The following is a 21,161-nucleotide window of genomic DNA, read 5'->3' as shown; positions in this document are numbered from 1 at the left end:
TATCTGGAGGGGCCATAGCTCAGGGAAGATCCCCTCGTCTGCATGCGTAAGGTTCCATTTTCAGTACCTACCATCTGTACCGGAAAGGACCTCCAGAAACTGGAGGTCTATGAGAGACCCATGGCTGATACCTCAGGTAGTTACTGCCTGTTGTGTTAGATGGCCCAGTGGACTGTCACAATATAGTCCAGCATCCTGTTTCCCACAGTTGCCAACCTGAGGCCTATGGCAAGAACAAAGCTTGGAGCGGAACAAACCATAAGCGCTGGTTCACATGTAACACTAAGCCAGCCTCTCATTTGTTTCTTCACAGCTTTGGAAAAAGGAGCAGCCTAATACGTGCAACTTGACCAGTGTGCAATGTCAGCTTGCTTGTTTGTTCAAGTTGTTGTACTTCCTCTTACCATGACAAGCACACTGGGCCTGAAAATAACTTTTCATATATAGATGGTACCTCCAGAATTCTTAGCTGATTTCATTCTGCCAGGGCCTGGGAGGTAGTCCTTCAGATAAGCAGGACCCGTACAGTTTTATATTCCTCTCATGTTTCATTGATATTTACAACATTATCTGTTCTATTATAAATCATGCTTTCTCTTTTATTTTTCTCTCAGTTTGTACCAGTTTCACCAATAACTGCATCCCTCCATAACATGACTCCTCGAGATCACATGAGAAAAATGTCAGTCCTTGGGGAACAGGGAACCTTGGAAGACAAGCATTTATACCGGTTAGCAAGTGGCATGGCAGCAGGCGGTAAGATGGAATACTGACCAACACTTCGGCCCCAAATATATCAAAGACTACCCATTTCCCTAGCGATCCTCTTGTGTGTTAAGATCAGCAGAAGGGCCACTTTTGGAAGTTCTATCACCCCCAGAAGTAAGGGGAGGCAGTGGCCTGGGAAGGGGCACCTCCTAGGTTGCAAAATTCCCTCCCCAAAGATGTGCCCTCATTTTGTAGTTTCTGTTGCATATCCTCCAACATCCTACTGGTCAACACTGGGACGCTTGTGGGAGCCAGCTGATTCACATAAGAATAGAAGGCCAAAAAATTAGCACCATTTGGTCCAGCACTCTGGTGTGAGGCAGGTGATTCATATGAGCATAGCTGCCAAGTTCTCCCTTTTTTTAAGGGAAATTCCCTTATGCTGAATAGGCTTCCTCGTGAGAAAAGGGAAAACTTGGCAGCTATGCATATGAGAGCATGAGACCAAAAATTGGAACATTCCAGGATCCAATCAGAAGTGATGATGGTGATGTTAGTGCATGGGGGCGGAAAGATGGAGGACCTCGGTTGTGGAGCCGCTTTTGGCGAGTTGTTTGAAGGAGCTGCCGTGGAGGCTCGCAAAAATACCTTAGAGGCGGCAGTGAACCGGTGGGCCCTCCTGTTCTACGCCCACCAGGCCATTCAGGCTTTTCGGGCCGGCCGCAGCCAGGACTTTCGCCAGCTGCGGAACATCATATATGCTGTGCTTGCACGGCCCCTAGTGCTAGAGAAATGCATTGGCATTCAGATATGGATTATCCAGCTTCTGTCTAGCATTGATGAAGATTGGACCATTCATACCAAGACCAAGTTAACGCCTCTTGAATATGCCCTTGTTCTTTTGGATGAGATGAAGAATGAATTGGACATAGACATTCATGTAATAGAAGAAATAAGGGGGGGAAATAATGGAAGCGGCTGTTATAACCTGTCTAAAAAATGAAGCATATGGACAAGCTAGTGAAATCTTGAATAAACACACAACAAAGGACCCAAGTTCCCAGAAAATGAGGTCAATGTTGCAGAGCATCATCAAAGAAAAAACATTCACTCATCCAGCCATCTGGAGCTTCTCCTATGATCGTTTCCAGCAGAGAATACTTCGGTATTTAGAAAGCTGCTTGTTGTGTATTGAATAGCAGGCACAACACAGGAGCAGAGTAGCCAGGAAGGAGTTAAGGCTAGGAGTGACTGTTTTAGTTAGTTTAATTAGTTTCACCTGGAGTTTGTAGGCTGGCCCAGTTGGCTACATATATATAGCAGTAGGCTGGGAGTTGGTCTTTGTCTTTTACTTGTCTGCTGTGAATAAAGAGATTGTCACAACCCCATTGCCTGGACTTATATGCAACACTGGCGACGAGGATGGGATCTAGGCAGTGAAGTACCACTATGATGGAGGAATACGGAAGGAGCAACGCCCGGGAGGGATCGGCTGGTAATATGGCAGCACGTGGCTCGACTGAGGAATTTAATATCAATGAGCCAGAGGAATGGAGTGATTATAGTGACAGACTTAAGTTTTACCTCCGTGCTAATCGAATTACCAGTGCTGAGGAGCAACAGGACATGCTCCTCAGTGTGTGTGGGAAGGGCTACCTTTAAGCTAGCTAAGAATCTTATTGCCCCAGCCAAGCTTGAGTCAAAGACCTTTGAGGAACTGACTGAGGTGCTTAGCAGCCATTTTGAGCCGGCACCTTCGCTATTAGCTTGCCGACAGGTGTTTTACCGGCGGGACCAGCAGAGTCAGCGTCAGCGTTTGTGGCTGCCTTAAGGGAACTCACCCGCTATTGAGAGTTCCGCGATTTGGAGGAGATGCTGAGGGACCGTTTTGTGTGTGGCCTGCGTGATGAGAGGCTGCAGCGAGAACTGGTTGCTAAGAAATCCTTGACCTTCCAGGAAGCTGATGATTTTGTCATCTCCCGGGAGGGGGCAGACTGCAATGTGCGGGAACTCCGTGGTGGACAGACAACCAGTGCACATGCGGTGGAGGCTGACGACGCAGAGATGGACTTGTCGGATGAGGTGGTGGGGGAAGCGTTGAAGGTGTTTCAATCCACCCGCCAATCCTCCCACCAGCAGGACCGCCAATTGTTGGCCCGGTCACCCCCCAGGAACTGTGGCAGTTGCGGGAATGCCCACGAGCGGCGGTTTTGTAAGTTCCGCAATGCCCAGTGCCGAAAGTGTAAGAGGATGGGCCACATTGCCCGAGTCTGTAGGGCTGGGGATCGATTAAGAGAGAGGTCGGAACGTTGGGGCTCAGAACCTGAGATGGTGGGTCAGTGTTCTTCGACCTGTATTCAGCCCCAAAGCAAGAGTGTACGGCCACCACCAAGGATCACGAAAGTGGTGCGTATAGAGGGGGTGCCCTGTGAATTGGAAGTGGACTCTGGGTCAGGGTTCACGATCGTTTCAGAGCCCACTTTCCACAGTTTCTGCCCCCAAGCAGGCCGTGATTGTCTCCGCCCCCTTGACTTCCCGTTAAGAGACTTTAATCAGAATCCGGTGCCCGTTCTAGGGGTTGGACATTTCCGCGTCCAGCATAGAAAATTTAGAGGCAAACTGCAGATTGTGGTTGCTGGGGGCCGGCGGCCAGATTTATTGGAGCGTGATTGGTTTGAGTCTTTTGGTATCCGCCTGGAGGGGGCCCACAGAATAGAGTCAGCACCATCTTCGTTCGATGCATTGTGCCAGGAATTTGCGGCTGTTTTTGACGGACAGTTGGGATGTTACACAGGGCCACCAGTGTCCTTCGATCTGGACCCGACTGTCTGCCCTATTCGACTGAAGCCACGCCATGTGCCCTTTGCATTGAAGCCAAGGATCGATGAGGAGTTGGATAAGCTCGTGAAACAGGGGGTGCTGGAGCCCGTCTCACATGCCCGCTGGGAGACCCCAATCGTGTGTCCCCTGAAGGCAAACAGCACAGTACGGATCTGTGCAGATTATAAGTGTACCCTGAATAAGGCACTGCAGCAAAATGCCTACCCGGTGCCAGTGGTAAGTCATGTGCTTGCGTTTCTGGCAGAGGGGCAGATTTTTGCAAAATTGGACTTGGCCCAGGCTTACCAACAGCTCCCGGTGGATGAAGCTACAGCAGATGCGCAGACAATTGTTACCCACCGGGGAGCATTTCGGGTCAAGCGTCTGCAGTTTGGGGTCAGTGTGGCCCCGGGAATTTTTCAGGGACTGATGGAGCGGCTACTTAAGGGAATCCCAGGGGTAATTCCCTATTTTGATGATATACTAGTCGCCGGGGGGTCCTCAGAGGAGCTGATTGCCCGCCTCCGCGAAGTTTTGGCTCGCCTTGCAAAAGCTGGCCTTAAGGTTAAGCGGGAGAAGTGTTTTTGGGGCGTGTCACAAGTAGAGTTTCTGGGGTTCCTGGTGGACGCGAAGGGCATCCACCCTACTCCTGCGAAAGTGACTGCCATCAGGAGTGCACTGGCTCCACAATCAAAGAAAGAGCTGCAGTCGTTTTGGGGGATTCTCAATTTTTACCATGCCTTTCTCCCACATAAGGCTTCTATCGCAGAAGCACTGCACCGTTTGCTGGATGACCGAAAAAACTTGAAAGGGGGGGCAGCGTGAAGCCGCTGCTTTTGCCACAGGAAAGGATTTACTCACGTCCAATAGTGTTCTTACGCATTTTCGTGAGGATCTGCCCTTGCTGCTGACCTGCGACGCATCCCCTTAAGGAATTGGAGCCGTGCTGAGCCACCGGTTACTGGATGGGCGGGAGGCTCTCATCGCTTATTTTTCTCGAACGTTGTCGGCGGCTGAAAGGAACTATGCTCAAATTGACCGGGAGGCTCTGGCGTTGGTCGCAGGAGTAAAAAAGTTTAATGACTATGTTTATGGGCGGCCGTTTGAGCTTGTGACTGACCACAAGCCATTGCTGGGGTTGTTTGCGCCAGATCGGCAGACACCCCAGATTTTGTCGGCCCGCATGTTGTGGTGGGCTGTGTTCTTGTCAGCTTACACGTATGAACTTGTGCGCCGAGCGGGTAAGGCCCTGGGCCATGCAGATGCCCTCAGTCGGTTGCCATTGCCGGAGCCGGCTAAAGACCCCTCACCTGCTTATGGTGTTATGTTATTGGAAGATCTACCACAACCCCCTGTGAGTGTGGTGGATGTGGCTGCGTTTTCAGCTAAAGATCGCACTTTGGTGCGTGTTTTGGACTGGGTGTGGAGGGGGTGGCCAGAGGGCAAAGTCCCAGAGGAATTCCGGCCGTACGAGTCCTGACGAGATGAACTGTCAGCTCATAAAGGGTGTCTACTGTGGGGAAGCCGGGTTGTGGTCCCCCCCAAGCTGCAACAGCGAGTGTTGGAAGCGCTGCATGAGGGTCATCCGGGAATAGTGAGAATGAAGGCATTGGCTCGCAGCTACGTGTGGTGGCCGAAAATGGATGAGGCCATCGAAGAATGGGTGCGGAAATGTCAGCTGTGCCAAGAATCAAGGCCAGCAATGCCTCAAGCCCCGGTGCAACCATGGGAAGTTACCAAGGAGCCATGGTCATGGTTACACATAGACTTTGCGGGGCCCTTTCAGGGCCAAACATTCCTGATTGTGGTAGATTCACACTCCAAATGGTTGGAGGTCATACCAGTGACCCGCATGACCTCAGGGGTTGTTATACGGAACCTGCAAGCTTTGTTTGTGACCCACGGACTGCCCAACACTCTTGTGTCAGATAATGGAGCACAGTTTACATCAACGGAGTTCAAGGATTTTATGGACATTAATGGAATCCGCCATGTTACCTCGGCCCCATTCCACCCGTCTACAAATGGTCAAGCGGAAATGATGGTGCGCACCACTAAGGACGCACTGCGGCAGATAGTTTATGGTGATTGGCACCAGCGACTCTCATCCTTTTTACTATCACAGCATGTAACACCACATTCAACCACTGGGAGGAGCCCAGCAGAGTTATTAATGAGGACAGGATCACACTTCAGAATGACCTTAACAGATTAGACAACTGGGCCAAAGCAAACAAGATGAATTTTAACAAGGAGAAATGTAAAGTACTACACTTGGGCAAAAAAAATGAAAGGCACAAATATAGGATGGGAGACACCTGGCTTGAGAGCAGTACATGTGAAAAGGATCTAGGAGTCTTGGTAGACCACAAACTTGACATGAGTCAGCAGTGTGATGCAGCAGCTTAAAAAGCCAATGCAATTCTGGGCTGCATCAATAGGAGTATAGCATCTAGATCAAGGGAAGTAATAGTACCACTGTATTCTGCTCTGGTCAGACCTCACTTGGAGTACTGTGTCCAGTTCTGGGCACCACAGTTCAAGAAGGATACTGATAAGCTGGAACGTGTCCAGAAGAGGGCAACCAAAATGGTCAAAGGCCTGGAAACGATGCCTTATGAGGAACGGCTTAGGGAGCTGGGTATGTTTAGCCTGGAGAAGAGAAGGTTAAGGGGTGATATGATAACCATGTTCAAATATATAAAAGGATGTCATATAGAGGAGGGAGAAAGGTTGTTTTCTGCTGCTCCAGAGAAGCGGACATGGAGCAACGGATTCAAACTACAAGAAAGAAAATTCCACCTAAACATTAGGAAGAACTTCCTGACAGTAAGAGCTGTTCGGCAGTGGAATTTGCTGCCAAGGAGTGTGGTGGAGTCTCCTTCTTTGGAGGTCTTTAAGCAGAGGCTTGACAGCCATCTGTCAGGAATGCTTTGATGGTGTTTCCTGCTTGGCAGGGGGTTGGACTGGATGGCCCTTGTGGTCTCTTCCAACTCTATGATTCTAGGAGGCGCCTGACGACCCGTTTAGATAGACTGCACCTGGATCGTGCAGCGGATCAGCAGCAGTCACAGGAGGCTACCAAGGCGCCTCGGATTTTCCAACAGGGGGATTCTGTCTACACTAAGAACTATGGGTCCGGCCCTGTGTGGATTCCGGCTACAGTTTATAGGCCGACCGGTCCTGTATCATATGAGGTCAAGGTAGAAGGCGCAGGTAGTCTTCGCCGTCATGTCGACCAACTTCAACAGCGGTGGCCCATCTGGGAGGATGAATCAGCCACAAGGGAAGTGGAGCAATTGCCGGAGCAGGTTAGCAGAGAACCCGTAGTCACCTGTCCCCCTGAGGCAGTTGAAGTCCAAGTGGAAGACAGCAAGGCCGGGCCAGTAGGAGCGGAGAGTGGAACTGAGCCACGGCTTGACATTGCAGAGACTCCCCACAGTACCCGGGAGCATATGGACAAGCCAGCGAAATCTTGAATAAACACACAACAAAGGACCCAAGTTCCCAGAAAATGAGGTAAATGTTGCAGAGCATCATCAAAGAAAAAACATTCACTCATCCAGCCATCTGGAGCTTCTCCTATGATCGTTTCCAGCAGAGAATACTTCGGTATTTAGAAAGCTGCTTGTTGTGTATTGAATAGCAGGCACAACACAGGAGCAGAGTAGCCAGGAAGGAGTTAAGGCTAGGAGTGACTGTTTTAGTTAGTTTAATTAGTTTCACCTGGAGTTTGTAGGCTGGCCCAGTTGGCTACATATATATAGCAGTAGGCTGGGAGTTGGTCTTTGTCTTTGTCTCTGCTGTAATAAAGAGATTGTCACAACCCCATTGCCTGGACTTATATGCAACACTGCTTGAGTGACTCTGAACCCTTTCTCTTAGAGATGGCAAAAAAGGATTTGGATGATCAGATAGAGCCCAGGCTCAATCCTTTGGAAATGGCCACCCAGGAGGAAATGGTGGAAGAAACCTCAGAGTTGGCAACAGCAGATAAACCTGAATCTGTGAGAAGATCTGATGAGACTTTGGAAGAGTCCAGGCATGAGGGAGTGCCTAGCGGAAGAACAGTGGAAGAACAGCCAAAGTCTCTGGAGTCCGCCCGAGATCCATGGTCACGCTTGCACGTGGACTTCGCTGGCCCCTTCCAGAGAAAAACATTCTTCATAGTGGTGGACTCCTACACCAAATGGCTGCAGGTCGCACTGGTACTGTCCACTTCTACGGCGGAAGCCATCCGAGTACTACGTAGGCTGTTTGCAACCCACGGCCTTCCCGACACCCTCGTCTGGACAATGGAACAGCATTTACATCAGAAGAGTTCCAGACCTTCACAGCGCAGAACACCATCCGCCACTTCCGCTCAGCACCATTCTACCCTGCCACCAATGGCCAAGCAGAGCGCATGGTGCGGACCACCAAGGACAGCCTCTGGCGCATGACACAAGGGGACTGGGAATACCGCCTTGCCGCATTCCTTCTAGCACAGCACCCCCAGCACAACGACTGGACGGAGCCCAGCTGAACTACTAATGGGCCGGCGCCTTGCAACTAGACTGGACCGACTTCACCCCGACAGAGCTCAGGATGAGGAAGTGGTGGGGAAAGGCAGGAACCCCCGGACATTCTTGGCCCAGGACCCAGTGTACACAAAGAATTTTGGGGCAGGCTCAGCATGGGTACCCACCACAGTCACCAGGGCGACCGGTCCCGTGTCGTACGAGGTACTAACGGAAGGGGGGCAATGTTGGCGCCGCCACTGCGACCAGCTACGGCAACGATTCCCAGGGGAAACTCAGGAGGAGAGCGGGACAGAGGGGTCCCAAGGGGACAGCAGGGCAGTGAGGCCTGTAGAGCGAGAGGGGTGGGCAGGGGAAGCAGAAGCAGTAGGCACAGAGGGGCGCCCCGAGGCTGGAAGGACACCGGAACCAGAGCCGCAACCTAGTGGGCCGGTGGCGCCCGGCACAGCCAGCAGCCTTGGAACATGTGCCAGAACCAGAACCCCTGACCAAGGAACACCCCAGGCCACAATGCACACATAGGCGGCCAGCATACCTTGGGGACTACGAATGCAACCTCCCGGGCAGGACTGGAACTTAGAGGGGAGGGGTGTTATGTACTGAGCTGAATCATAGCACAATAGGATCCAGAATCAGCAGTCTGATTGGTCTGCAGGAGCCACCCAATCCAAGTCCAGGTGGAAGTGAATCCACAACCTGATTGGCCTGCAGGAGCAGCCAATCAGGCGGCTGGCAGAAGTGAATCCGCAACCTGATTGGCCCACAGGTGTAGCCCTGAAGTAGCCAATCACGCAAAGCCCATTGTGTAATGTATATAAGCAGATGGTTTTGGGAAAAGGGCATTCTTCTCTTCTTCTCCTTGATGACTATGAGCTGAATAAAGAGCATGAAATTCACTCTCGACTCCGAGTATATTTCAGAGGCCATAAGATACTTGAAAGGCTTTTGATGGAGGCAAAGGGAGCTGTTTTGGAATTTGCTTTGGAATTTACTGAAGTGGTGGATGAGTATCAGGCAGCTTCAAAGCCAGAAGAAGAAACCAGTGGAGCTACAGAGCCTACTGTGGTTGCTGATGCCACTGTCTCAGCAGCTTCCACCTAATTAAAAGTTTCTCCACATTTCATTATAAATTCACTTTGTTTTTAAATTATATATATAATTAGTGTGTTTATGTGCAGTATCACATTGATATCTGTTGCACAAGAACAATATCTAAGTGGAAAAGTGGGGGAAATTGCAAATTCTTTTACTGATTGCAATTAATCACATAAAATACCATTTATATGGCAGCAAAATATTTTGTCATCCTGTTTTTCTTCAACTTTTATTAATGTTAGATAAATTTATCAACTGAATTTAGCAATGGAATTCTTAGAATCTTGAAATAAGGGAGCGAAGATACTATTTCAGATAATTTTCTGTTTGGACTCTGATTTCTGGCATCTACGATGTATATTTACTCAAAGATACATGGTCTGATTTGTGTTAGAATTGCGACAGCGACAAGAGATTATAATGAGAAACCAGATGATGGCAGTAAATCCACAACTAATGGGAGCAGGTCAGCAGAGAATCCAAGCCATTCCTGCGCAGTTTGAGCCTCGGTTCATGGAAAGGTATTTCTTTCAACTGTTAAAAGAGGTTTTGTCTAAACTATTAATTATGAAGGAAAAAAACACATCATTTGCCTGCAGCTGTCATAATGCTTAAAGAATGATTTTAGTAGTTATGAGAACTGTCATCCAAAACATCTGGAGAACACCTGGGTGGAAAAAGCTGACCTCAAGATTAAACTAAGCTCCCAACTGCACCATATATTTAAGAAAGCATTGGCTTATTCAAGGAATTATGGGAACTGTAGTTTGTTACTGAGAGTTGTCAGGAAACCCCCTCCCCACAATTTCTCTTATAAAGCTACAATTATCAAAATTGCTTAACAATGAATCCCTCTTCCCAAGAAATGCTGGGATTGGAAGCTCTGTGAAGGGAGCTGGGGTATTCTAACAACTCAATGCTAGTGGTGGTTTTTGTGTAATTGTTACTGAACTTGCCCTTTATGGGTGGTGGGTAAGAAATGTGAGTCTGGCATACTTGACATATATTAGCCTTTAAATATGTGTTGGTTTTCTACAGAGTTTAAGCACTGGGTGGTAAAAAAAAAACCACAGCCTTGTTTGATATCCACAAGTTATCGTATTAGTTGCATAATGTCTAAGCATAAAATATCATATATTTGATTGGCAGTTCTAAAAATGCTTTAAGCTTTCCTGGTTCTTTTCCCCCAGACTCCCCCCACCCCGGCCTTTGTAAGCTGTGGCACTGTCTCTTTCTACTCTTGTCTTGCTCTGTCCATCAGCAGGCAATCTGCTCATCAGTAGGGGCAGTGGCTCTGCCAAGTATCTAGCTTGTATTCCAGGGCTCTGGATACCGAAAGAGTAACCATAGGCTGTCTGGTCTATTTTGCCAATTAGTGTGTCATTTATATGGCAGCAAAATATTTTGCCATCCTGTTTTTCTTCAACTTTTACTGATGTTAGATAAATTTATCAACCGAATAGCTTTCCTCTACAATAACAGCTGCAAAGATGTCCCTGCCTTAACCAGATACTTCTCTACCATCCTAGAGATTTGTTACCTTCAAATGAGATGTTGGCACCAGCTGATCCCAGGCAGATTCACGTAGCTTCCCACCTTGGCCCCTCGGTCCCACAGCATGCCAGCATGCCAAACCTTTTATCCAACCGTGTTTACCAAGGGGCAGGTAAGAGACAATGATGACTGGAGCATTCTCACCCATCAATAACGGTTGTCATAGTGCTTGGCTGGGGAACTTGTGGCCTTCCCAGATGCTGAATTATCCAAGGAATATGGCAAGGGGACACAAACCCTGAAACAGTTCCTTTCTGCCCACGTCTTCCTCTACATTGGGGGGGGGGGGGATCAAGACCGAAAAAAACAAACTTGTAAGGAAAACCAGCTAGTGCTACATGTAAAAATGAAAATGAAGGCTGCTTACATCTTGCTTCAACTCTATGATTCTGTGATTCAGAGCTACTGTTTAATACATAGCTACAAAGCTATGCACATCTCATCAATTAGTTAATCAGCTTGTGTACCCCACATGGTACTTCCCATGCACAAGTGGGAGGTGCCAGTGAGCCCAGCAAAGCGCCATAATTTGCAGAAGTACAATTTTTAAAGAGAAAAAAAACTACTAACCCTCCAATCAGTTGTTGCTTGTCCACCCATCTGCAGGTACTATGGCCAATGACTGAGCATGCTCAGTGGACATGGACTACTGGCTGACTGTTGCAGAGCGGGGTTCAGAAACCTAGGTGGGAGGGGGAATTCAATGGAATAGAGGAGGCTGGCTGGAACACTGAACAGGACCACTCCATAGTGCAATGTTTTGCTGCAGTTCCCATTTGTAAATAACATTAGCGGATACGATGAAATATTAAGAACACACTGTCCAACAACCAGAAACACACCCTGAGAGGTAGGAACCATGAGGGGTTGGACCATGTGAAAAGGCTAGACTGCCATCTATGGGTAGAGATATTGAATACAGTGGTACCTCGGGTTACAGGCGCTTCAGGTTACAGACTCCGCTAACTCAGAATTAGTACCTCAGGTTAAGAACTTTGCTTCAGGATGAGAACAGAAATCGCGTGGCGGTGGCAGTGGGAGGCCCCACTAGCTAAAGTGGTACCTCGGGTAAAGAACAGTTTCAGGTTAAGAACGGCCTCCAGAACGAATTAAGTTCTTAACCCGAGGTACCACTGTACACCATAATCTTTATTACAGGCTGTGGGGAAAGGGTGTGCCATGTTAACAAGCAATCAGAATCTGGGTCATTGAGATAGTCCACACACATGTTTGGAATTCTTCAACTGTCAGACAGATTCCAGAACACATATGCATCTTTCCCTTTTCCTCGATGCAATACAAAATAGACATTCACTCTTCCTCTTAGCAAACATTTCTATGCCATGTAACATTTTTCAAATAGTTATCTGTTGCAAGATTTGGACTGAAAACTGGCAATGCATGCAGACCTCAACTGTGGAATCTGGTGGCCAGTGTGCTCCACTAAATTATTTTATGCACCATAAATTTCACAATATTCAGTGGGGGTAAGAGTGGGGAAAACCACTTAACTTTTGTGATTAAATGCCACAATCCAAACAAGCACCTAAATTGGAAGCAAGTTCTATTGGAAATCAGTGGGACTTCTTTACAAGTAAAATATACTGTACTTCAGGTTGTGGTGCCTGTTAATAATGTCAATCTGGTTCTCCAGGAAGTGAGGAACTTAAGAACATCAGAAGAGCCCTGTTGGGTGAGGCTAGTGGCACACCTAGTCCAGCATCCTGTTCTCACAGTGGCCAACCAGATGCCTGTGGGAAGCCTGCAAGCTGGACATGAATACAACAGCATTCTGCCCACCTGTGATTCCCAGCAACTGGTATTTAGTGGCCAGGGAAAATGCTCCTCACCAATGTCTGGGTCAGGACTTTGAGAGGAAGACAGCAGAGTTGTTTTTAACTTTTTTAAGTTTTAAGATTTCTCCATTGCAAAGCCCAGGAATGAAGCCCTCATCTGGGGCACTGCATGAGATGAGGTGCAGGCTGTAAATAGCAATGCTAGGGAAACTGTGGTGTGACGCAGACCTTGGCAGCAAAGTGCCAGGGAGTTTGCTAGATAGTGAACGAATCTGCAACTGAAATTCAGCAAAGTGAGATTCATTTGCCCTACTTCCAGAAACCCTTGAGAGTTTTTTTAAAAAATGCACATCACTGCATGATTACATGTTGTGGCTATTCTTCTCTCCAATAGCTGCCTCTTCGTTTGTTTTGCGTGCATTAATTTGCATTTACATGACATAACTATTCAACTAATAATATTTAACCCTCTACCGATTTTTTTTTTAAGGATATAGTTTCCTCCAACCAGAATCCATGGAAGCTGTAACCAGACGGCAGGAAATGGTTCAGAAACAAAATATTGCCAGGTAGAGTAATTTCAATCGAACTTGGAGTAATAACGGAGAAAGGCAGGTCTCTTAATTTTTCTGCTAGTTTTCTTCACTGTCCTACTAGAGTGAATTAAGATAGTGGGCACCTATAATATTTTGACCAGGGGTCCCCAAACTAAGGCCTGGGGGCTGGATGCGGCCCAATCGCCTTTTAAATCCGGCCCGCGGACGGTCCAGGAATCAGCATGTTTTTACATGAGTAGAATGTGTCCTTTTATTTAAAATGCATCTCTGGGTTATTTGTGGGGCCTTCCTGGTGTTTTTACATGAGTAGAATGTGTCCTTTTATTTAAAATGCACCTCTGGGTTATTTGTGTGGCATAGGAATTCGTTCATATTTTTTTCAAAATATAGTCTGGCCCCCCCACAAGGTCTGAGGGACGTGGACCGGCCCCCTGCTGAAAAAGTTTGCTGACCGCTTTCGACACTTATTCATACTTCACACTTGGGGCCTCCTGGCAGGTTTCCCACAGTCATCTGGTTGACTGCTGTGAGAACAGGATGCTGAACTAAATGGGCCATTGGCCCATTCTTATGTTCTCCTTGTAACCTGTTTGTTCAGTATTAATCCTGGTTTGCTTGCACAAAGTTTACATGGTGTTTAGACTGTGTCTTGTCTTTACTGAACAATTGTTCTAATTTGTTCATGGGGCAGTTATTCATATTGATTTGCTTGTTGGGTGCTTACATGCCTTCTTGTTACTCATTTGTTCATCCCACACATTTCTGAGCATTTTCCCAACAGTTTCCTGGGCTTTTTTTAAAAATGAATTTGTTGTTCTTACAGTGACAGCACACTTTAACTGCACAAACCTAAAGTTACAGTATGGACTTGTATCCCTCCTACAAAAGTAGTGGCAGTCTATCCTCAGAATGAAGTCAGCTAAGCAGTATTATTGGGTTTGTGAGCTGGAATTGGTTAAGAGTTTCAGCATGACTCCTCTTCAGGCATTTAGTATGAATCCATGAAGGTGCTCTCAGGCACAACTGGGCTAGCCATGCCCCCTGGCCAACAGTCTGCATTAATCTGAAGGGGGCCCTATGCACATCGAGCTTCCTCTGTGGGGAAATGAAGCATGCTCAGTTGGGAAGGGGGCATATAAGTTGGGTCAATGTTCAAGCATGAGAGCTACTCTTTGTTTTTCTGCTTTGGTGAAGTGATCATGTGATTGCCTAACCATATGCTGAGCTCACATGAACAGTTGCATTATATAAAGCGGCTCTCTCAAGGCCTCAGGCAGAGAAGGCTAAATAGTTCATCTCCTTTTATGCATTCCTCATTGCTTATACCATGTTCACTGCATAGGATGGAGATGGAAATGAATGCCATTTTCCAACAAAAGGAAATAGAGAAAGCTCACCGCAAGGGATTGTTGGGGCTGGAAGGCCCCTTTCTTTATCACGGCATGCCGGCTAGCCCAGTTGCTTTCCGAGGGAGGCACAGGGTACCCGAGGGCCATCTTCCTAACGACTTGTACGTTCATCGTACTACTCTTGACGAACTTCACGGCAACACCATGGTGATGGCCACCAGCCCATACCCACCCGTCAGCACTCTGCAAAGAGAGCGAGGCCGTCGGCCTGGCAGAAGAGCTGGGAATCACAAAGCCACCGAGTGTAACACCAATGGCATCAAGAGCCAAGCAGAGGACAAGAGCATAGACCCTTCCTCCGCAACCGCTGAAGAAGAGAAAGACGACAAAAAAGAAACAGAAGCGGAGATGCTGAGCAAACATGAACAGAACAAGGTCCAAGCAGAGCCTTCTGCTGCAGCCACCAAAAATGACAAGGAATACGAGCATGGCTTAAGAAAACACTCTGGCAGCCATGAAATGCCCAGCGAAGCAAATGGCTGCAGCAACGGAAACGAGAAAGATCCCAACAGTTCTTGTACAGCCTTTGATGAGAAGTACACTTATCCATCAGCGTTCACATTCTCTGCTCTGCCATATGGCTTCTCTGTACCCAGCAACCCACTGCTACCTTCAGGTAAGTTAAATCTACCAGCATTTCACACTTTGGAGACCTCTTTTAAAAAGTGAAACGGCAAAAATGCACCCGTTTTCTGTGTTTAGCACTGAGCTGTACATGGGCCTGCTTTTTCAAAACACCACCTGAAAGCCATGGACATAGCCAAGATTTAAGTGGGGGGGGGCATAGCTGCCAAGTTTTCCCTTTTCTCACGAGGAAGCCTATTCAGCATAAGGGAAAATCCCTTTAAAAAAGGGATAACTTGGCAGCTATGGGGGGGCAGGATCACCCACCTATCATTCTCCTCTGTCTTGCAGATTCAGAATGAAAAATCTCAACAACAGTTTTAAATTTTCTTTTGACCCCAAGTGCCCATAAACACCTGTCAAAATATTTCTACAATTTCTACTTTTAGTTAAGTATTTTTATCTACTTGATGGTGGGGCAGCTGCCCCCCTCCCCCGGCTATGTCCAATTAGAAAGCCTTAGGAAAGGATTTTTTTTGGATAGTGGTGACAGTAGAAGTATGGGTAATGAAGGATGGGGAACATTTTTGCACCCATAGGCTGCATTCCCTTCTGAACAACCTTAATGGGTGGGGGGGGGGTGGAGTGCTAGTGGTGGATGGGAGCAGAGACAAAAGGCAGGCAGAGCAATAAATGTAAAATTTACCTTTTACAGTAGGTTAGTTTCCACACACTCACACATCCCTCTCTGTCCTCCATCCAGGCAAGCAGCGGGTATGCAAGCAGCGGGTATTATCATAGTTTAAGAACATATTCCAGCCAGGCATAAACTCTCAAGGAGAATGACCTGGGGAGAAGCAAGTGGCGGCGGTGGCTGGGGAAACAGGTGGCCTGGGAAAAGCCCCAAGGGTCAGACAGAGAGGCCTGGCGGGCAGCATTTGCCCTCCAGGCCAGAGGCTCATAATCTCTGGAGTGTGGGATATAGAAGGAAATGGCATCATGACTGGAGACATAGGAGGAAGACAGGTAGCAACATGCAGTGCAGTTCTGCCACTTCAAGAACTAAGATTTTTACACTAACTACAGGAAGTTTTCTTTTTAAAAAAAGTAATCTATTTTTTCTGGAAATCTAAATTATGTGTTACATATAGGTTGTGTGTGAAATCCATATGCTGCATGGAATCCTAGGTGATAAGGAACAATGGTGATACAGAGTATTGTCATAGCTAAACTAAAAGCTGCATCAAAACTGTGTGCAGTGACCCATTTTATTCAAAGAATGACCAGAAAAGGGGAGGCAGAATCCTGGAACCCTGAGGGGGTCAAAAACAGAGGTCAGGAGAAGAACTAAGTCCTCCTCCCCAGTGTCATGCTCCGTTGCAAATCATCTTGTTCCAAGATTTCTCTGAAGAGGAGAAAATGGCTGTTGTGGTTACTTTACACACAGCTTCAGTGTAATATCTAATTTAAACCCTAGCATACAACATAAATTCAAAACCTGCACGTTAAGATTTGATTTGCTTGCCACTCACTGAATGCAAAAACTATTTTTGCTTCCGTTCCCATAGCTACTTCCAGCCTGATTCTGAATGGAGAAGACATTTCTGCCATTGAAGATATCCGCAAATGGACTGTTGAAGACGTATACAGTTTTATCATCAGCCTTCCAGGATGTTCAGACTATGCACAGGTTATTGCAACAGCTGAGGTTTTCTTAATGAGAATGATGGTTCTTGGAGGCTTGACTTCTTTTATTTAACCAACAAACTTCACTAACAACAAAAAGAACTCTGGTGTAAGAACTGTAAGGAAAAGGAAGAAAAGCGTAGGAAAATCCAGCTGCATTCACTTCTCATAAGACTCAATGGGAGTTACAAAAAAGATACCGTATTTCCTTTCAGCCTCTCCCTTCCCAAACCATTCCCCTTAAAGGAATAATATAGGTTCAATTCAGGTAGTCATAAAGATTAAATATTTGTTTAATCTTCTACAAAGGGATCTATCAATGTTTTTAAAATATGGAATTGTTGGCTAAGGTTCAGCCAAAAACAAAGATGTTTAAGTCTCATTGGTTTCAGTGGGAGAGTGTGAAACAGGCTTAAGTTGCCCTCTGAAATTTATGGGTCTTAATTTAATCCAGGTTTTGCAGAGTTGTGCCCCTACATTTTTGTATATGTTGATTAAAAAGTAAATTAAAAAAAACTACTTAGAAATACTTGTCATGGAATAAATGTTCCAATAGTGTGAAGAAGAGCTAAAGCATTATTTACATTGGCACAGCAAATGATCAGAGTACCTGATGCTGCATCCTTAGTAAAGCTAAGCAGGTTCAGACCTGGTCAAAATCTTGGATGGGATACTAATGGGAACTCCATGCAAGAAGAACATTGAAAGGCTGGGGTAGTCAATGTGGTACCCTCCAAATGTTGTTGGACTCCAGCTCTCATCAGCACAGTCAATGGTCAGAGACCATGGGAGTTGCAGTACAACAATATCTGGAAGGCATCTGGGGTAACTAGGGAGCCATTGGCTAAATTCCTCTCTGAGGGATACCTCTAACGGACACCAACCAAGAGGCACAGAGAAAGAAATGCCTGTGGCAAGAAAATGTACTGGTAGACTACTAATAAGATGCTTGCATTGCAGGGGGTTGGACCCTTGTGGCCCTTTCCAACTCTACAATTCTAATAGAAGTTGTGAGTGGCATAGCCTAGCCACCTCCATTTGCTCGCTTCTCAAAGTGCCTCTCCAGGAAAAGATTGTTGAGATTTGGACAGGTTACAATTTAAATCCAAAACATAAACTAATCAGTAAAAGTAAGCTATTTTTTGGCTGTCGGTCTAAGATCTCCCACATTTAAAAGTGGAACTTTACTTATCAAAATCCAGTCAAAATGAAATGTTCTGGCACTATTTCTACTCAGACTTTGGTGAATTTCTGAGTGTAGATTTGCACGGGTATAGGGTCAGCATTTGGAATACTTTTCTGCAATACCAAAAGTCTGGATTTGGCACACTGATGAAAGAATTAAAAGGGTGCTGTTGATTTATCCTGGTGACTATGATGTATCATTAAACAAATATATTTTCCTCTACAGTATTTAGAGCATGTTTTTGCAACTTTTGATTTGGTAATTGCCACAATGTGGAAAAAATGAATAGTGTTTTCACCCACCACATTTTGCTTTTTGTTAAAGATATTTAAAGATCATGCCATTGATGGAGAAACCTTACCACTACTCACAGAAGAACATCTTTTGGAAACAATGGGATTAAAACTTGGACCTGCATTAAAGATTCGGTCTCAGGTACAGCCAGTAGACATAGTGAAAATCAAAATATTGAATGAAAGGTGTGTCCAAGAAAATGTGTGTATGTTTAACATTTTTACTCTCTTGTTTTGGCTTGTGTTGAGCTCTCTGCCTGACCCCAAATGATAGGTAGGAAATTATTTCTGTAACATTTTAAATTCACAACATACTGTACTGTTTAAAAGTGTAATTGGACATAAGACTAGATAGGTCTGCTTTAAAAGGCTGGGATATTACTGAGAATACAGAGGGTATCTTAGCAATATCCACATCTGGCTCAGACATTGAGATGCATGCATCCTCACAATAGGTTTTCTCAGGATATGATTAAAGAACAGCTTCTATGCTCTTGGTTCATTGTTTCTACACCCAACTGGAAGTACAAAAGTGGAACAAGAGATCCAGAGAGTCACTAGCACAACATGAAGTTCAGAGTCCAGGAGCATTCCAAGACTCACAAAATAAGCCTGAAACTGCCCTGAATTTTAATAGCAAGCCTAGCTAGAGACTGAAACATCACTGAGCGTGCATTGCAAAGCCAATGTTGGAATAGTTAAAATCAGTCCAGTCCAGTAAAATTGACAAAAAATCCAATTTACAACATGGTTAACAATAAAACCTATGTTTAACAGATTATTACAACTGGGAAATGTACAAGATGTACAGGATTTAGAGTGAAAATCCAATATGCCTCCCATCTATACAACACATATTGCATGTTGTACAGTATATGCCAATGTCATTAACACTGGCTGTATGTGTGTTAAGACTGCACTCTAACTTTTATGCAGCACACACATTTGGTAGCCCGCATATGATTAAACTGACTTCCAAAACCAAAAAAGAGACGTGTAAATGTTTTTAAAAGAAGCAACTTCCCCCTTTCCTTCCTTCCCCAGACTAGTAAAATATTGTTTACTTTAGCCTTTATTTCTCTGGCTGTTCTTTTAAAGAAAAATGGTTAATAAAAATCTACTTCCCCTTTTATCTATACAAACAATTAAGATTTAGTGCAAGTCCATCCTACATACCTATCTTCTTTCAGTTTGAATTAACTTTATTGGTCTTGAAATACTGTTGTTTTTCATTTTAATAATTGTGCAGTTCTTATTTTCTCCTCATCTTCTCTCTCCCTTCCTCTCTTTAACCGTATCTGATCAAATCAATGACTTGCACTATTGATGGCTCTGAGCATGATAAATGGCAGTACTTGCAGAGAAGGAAAACACTGAACTATTAAGCAGGGGTGGAGGAAGGGGTGTGTGGTGGGGATGGTCCGGCCACTGAGGGGGGTGACAAAATTACGGTAAGTGCCAAAGCATTTCAGCCATGCCGAGATTTGGAGGAGAGGGAGAGTCAATTGAAGACATCCCTGATTAATTTACTAGTCCAATTTGCTGCCATAAAATGGCTGGATCACCCAGACCTAGAAGGCCCAAATGTCATGTCCTTATCAGTCCTGTGGACAATTTGCTATAGAATGTATGTGTAAAGTTAAGCTGGGCATCAAATGTATTCATTATTTTTAAAAGTAATTACTGTAATTGCTTGTCTCTCTAAAGGTGTCCCGGCGTCTGGGCAATGCATTCTACATGATGAATCTTCCTTTGTCCATGCCCACTCCATCTGCTGCGGGCAAGACTTCTGAACCTCCTCCAGATATGTCATTGCCTCTTCAGTGCAACAGTCCTCATGATGCTCTGACTAGTCCTTGTTCCCAGGACCCTGAAACTTCAAAAACAGTTGAACAGATTGTTGCAGAAAGCAGGGAAAATACATCTGATGTAGCTGGAGCTCAGACTGATTTCCAGATGATCAACTACCAGAAAACTTGAAGCAAGTGACACAGTAGAACAGGCAGTATAATGAAGCCAGTGGATTTGTAAAAAAATGTGTAAACTTTGGAAATGTGAAGGAACCTGTATTCACTACGGTTTATTAAATTTATTTTTTTTAAAGAACTGAAATCTGTGCAATTTAGTAAACATGAATGCATATTTTATGGTTTCTCCAAAGTCGAGAACAATAAATATCAATATATTGTATGCTATTCTCTGGGGCATTACCAAGAGCAAGAACGTTTTAACGTAAATTTCCACTGTCTAACCTAGACAGTATTTCAACAAGGTTGTTGGGTTTTAATCAGTTACTTGAGTAAGCTCTTGTAACCACTTCCCGTTACAACTGTTGCTTCAGTTAAAAACCTGCAATTCTTATCGTATTATATTCCTTCCTGTCCAGCAACAATACACCTCTAGAACATTCTTACAATAAATTGCAATGGTTAGGAATAAGCTTCTACATGGGATAGATATTCTATTGCTGTAGAAAACCTCTTCAGAGAAATCAAGTTTTTTTGTTCAAAAACCTGATGGCTAGATAACAGAACTACCCTATCATCTCTGTGAATATTAATTTATTTGTAACTTTTTCTTTACCACCCTTTCTTTAAAAATCCAAGATGATTTACAACACATAGTGTTTAGGTTCTAGCGGATCTCCGACTGAGCTGGGAGGTTCTGGGGTAGACAGGCTCTGCTGGTGTAATTCCTTAACTGTGGCTCAGCCAGAAATACACTGACATACCGTATATTCTGGCATATAAGACGACCCCCAACTTTTCCAGTTAAAATATAGAGTTTGGGATATACTCGCCATATAAGAAATACGACCCGGGGTATAAGACGACCCCTGACTTTTGAGAATATTTTCCTGGGTTAGAAAGTAGTATTTTCCCCATCCCAGGTGAGTCAAGCCCTGCTGATTTTAAGCTGGCATAAGCACTGCAAGGTGTTCTGGAGGTTCGGTGGGATTGGGAACAGAGAACG

General features: G+C 45.5%; 1 protein-coding gene across 1 annotated transcript; it reads left to right on the top strand.

Annotated features, from left to right (window-relative positions):
- Positions 1-653: 653 nt before the first annotated feature.
- On the top strand, positions 654-20,183 carry SAMD7 (sterile alpha motif domain containing 7). The gene is made up of 8 exons (XM_035133142.2): positions 654-756; positions 9,538-9,664; positions 10,673-10,809; positions 12,984-13,062; positions 14,393-15,075; positions 16,592-16,713; positions 18,220-18,330; positions 19,896-20,183. Exons 1-8 carry the CDS (start codon positions 654-656, stop codon positions 20,166-20,168), a joined length of 1,635 nt encoding a protein of 544 aa, XP_034989033.1. The 3' UTR covers positions 20,169-20,183.
- Positions 20,184-21,161: the final 978 nt, after the last annotated feature.

Source organism: Zootoca vivipara, chromosome 5 (assembly GCF_963506605.1).
Source record: "Zootoca vivipara chromosome 5, rZooViv1.1, whole genome shotgun sequence".
NCBI classification, from domain to species: domain Eukaryota; kingdom Metazoa; phylum Chordata; class Lepidosauria; order Squamata; family Lacertidae; genus Zootoca; species Zootoca vivipara.
The sequence above is the reverse complement of the archived record's forward strand: the minus strand, read 5'-3'. Positions and strand labels throughout refer to the sequence as shown.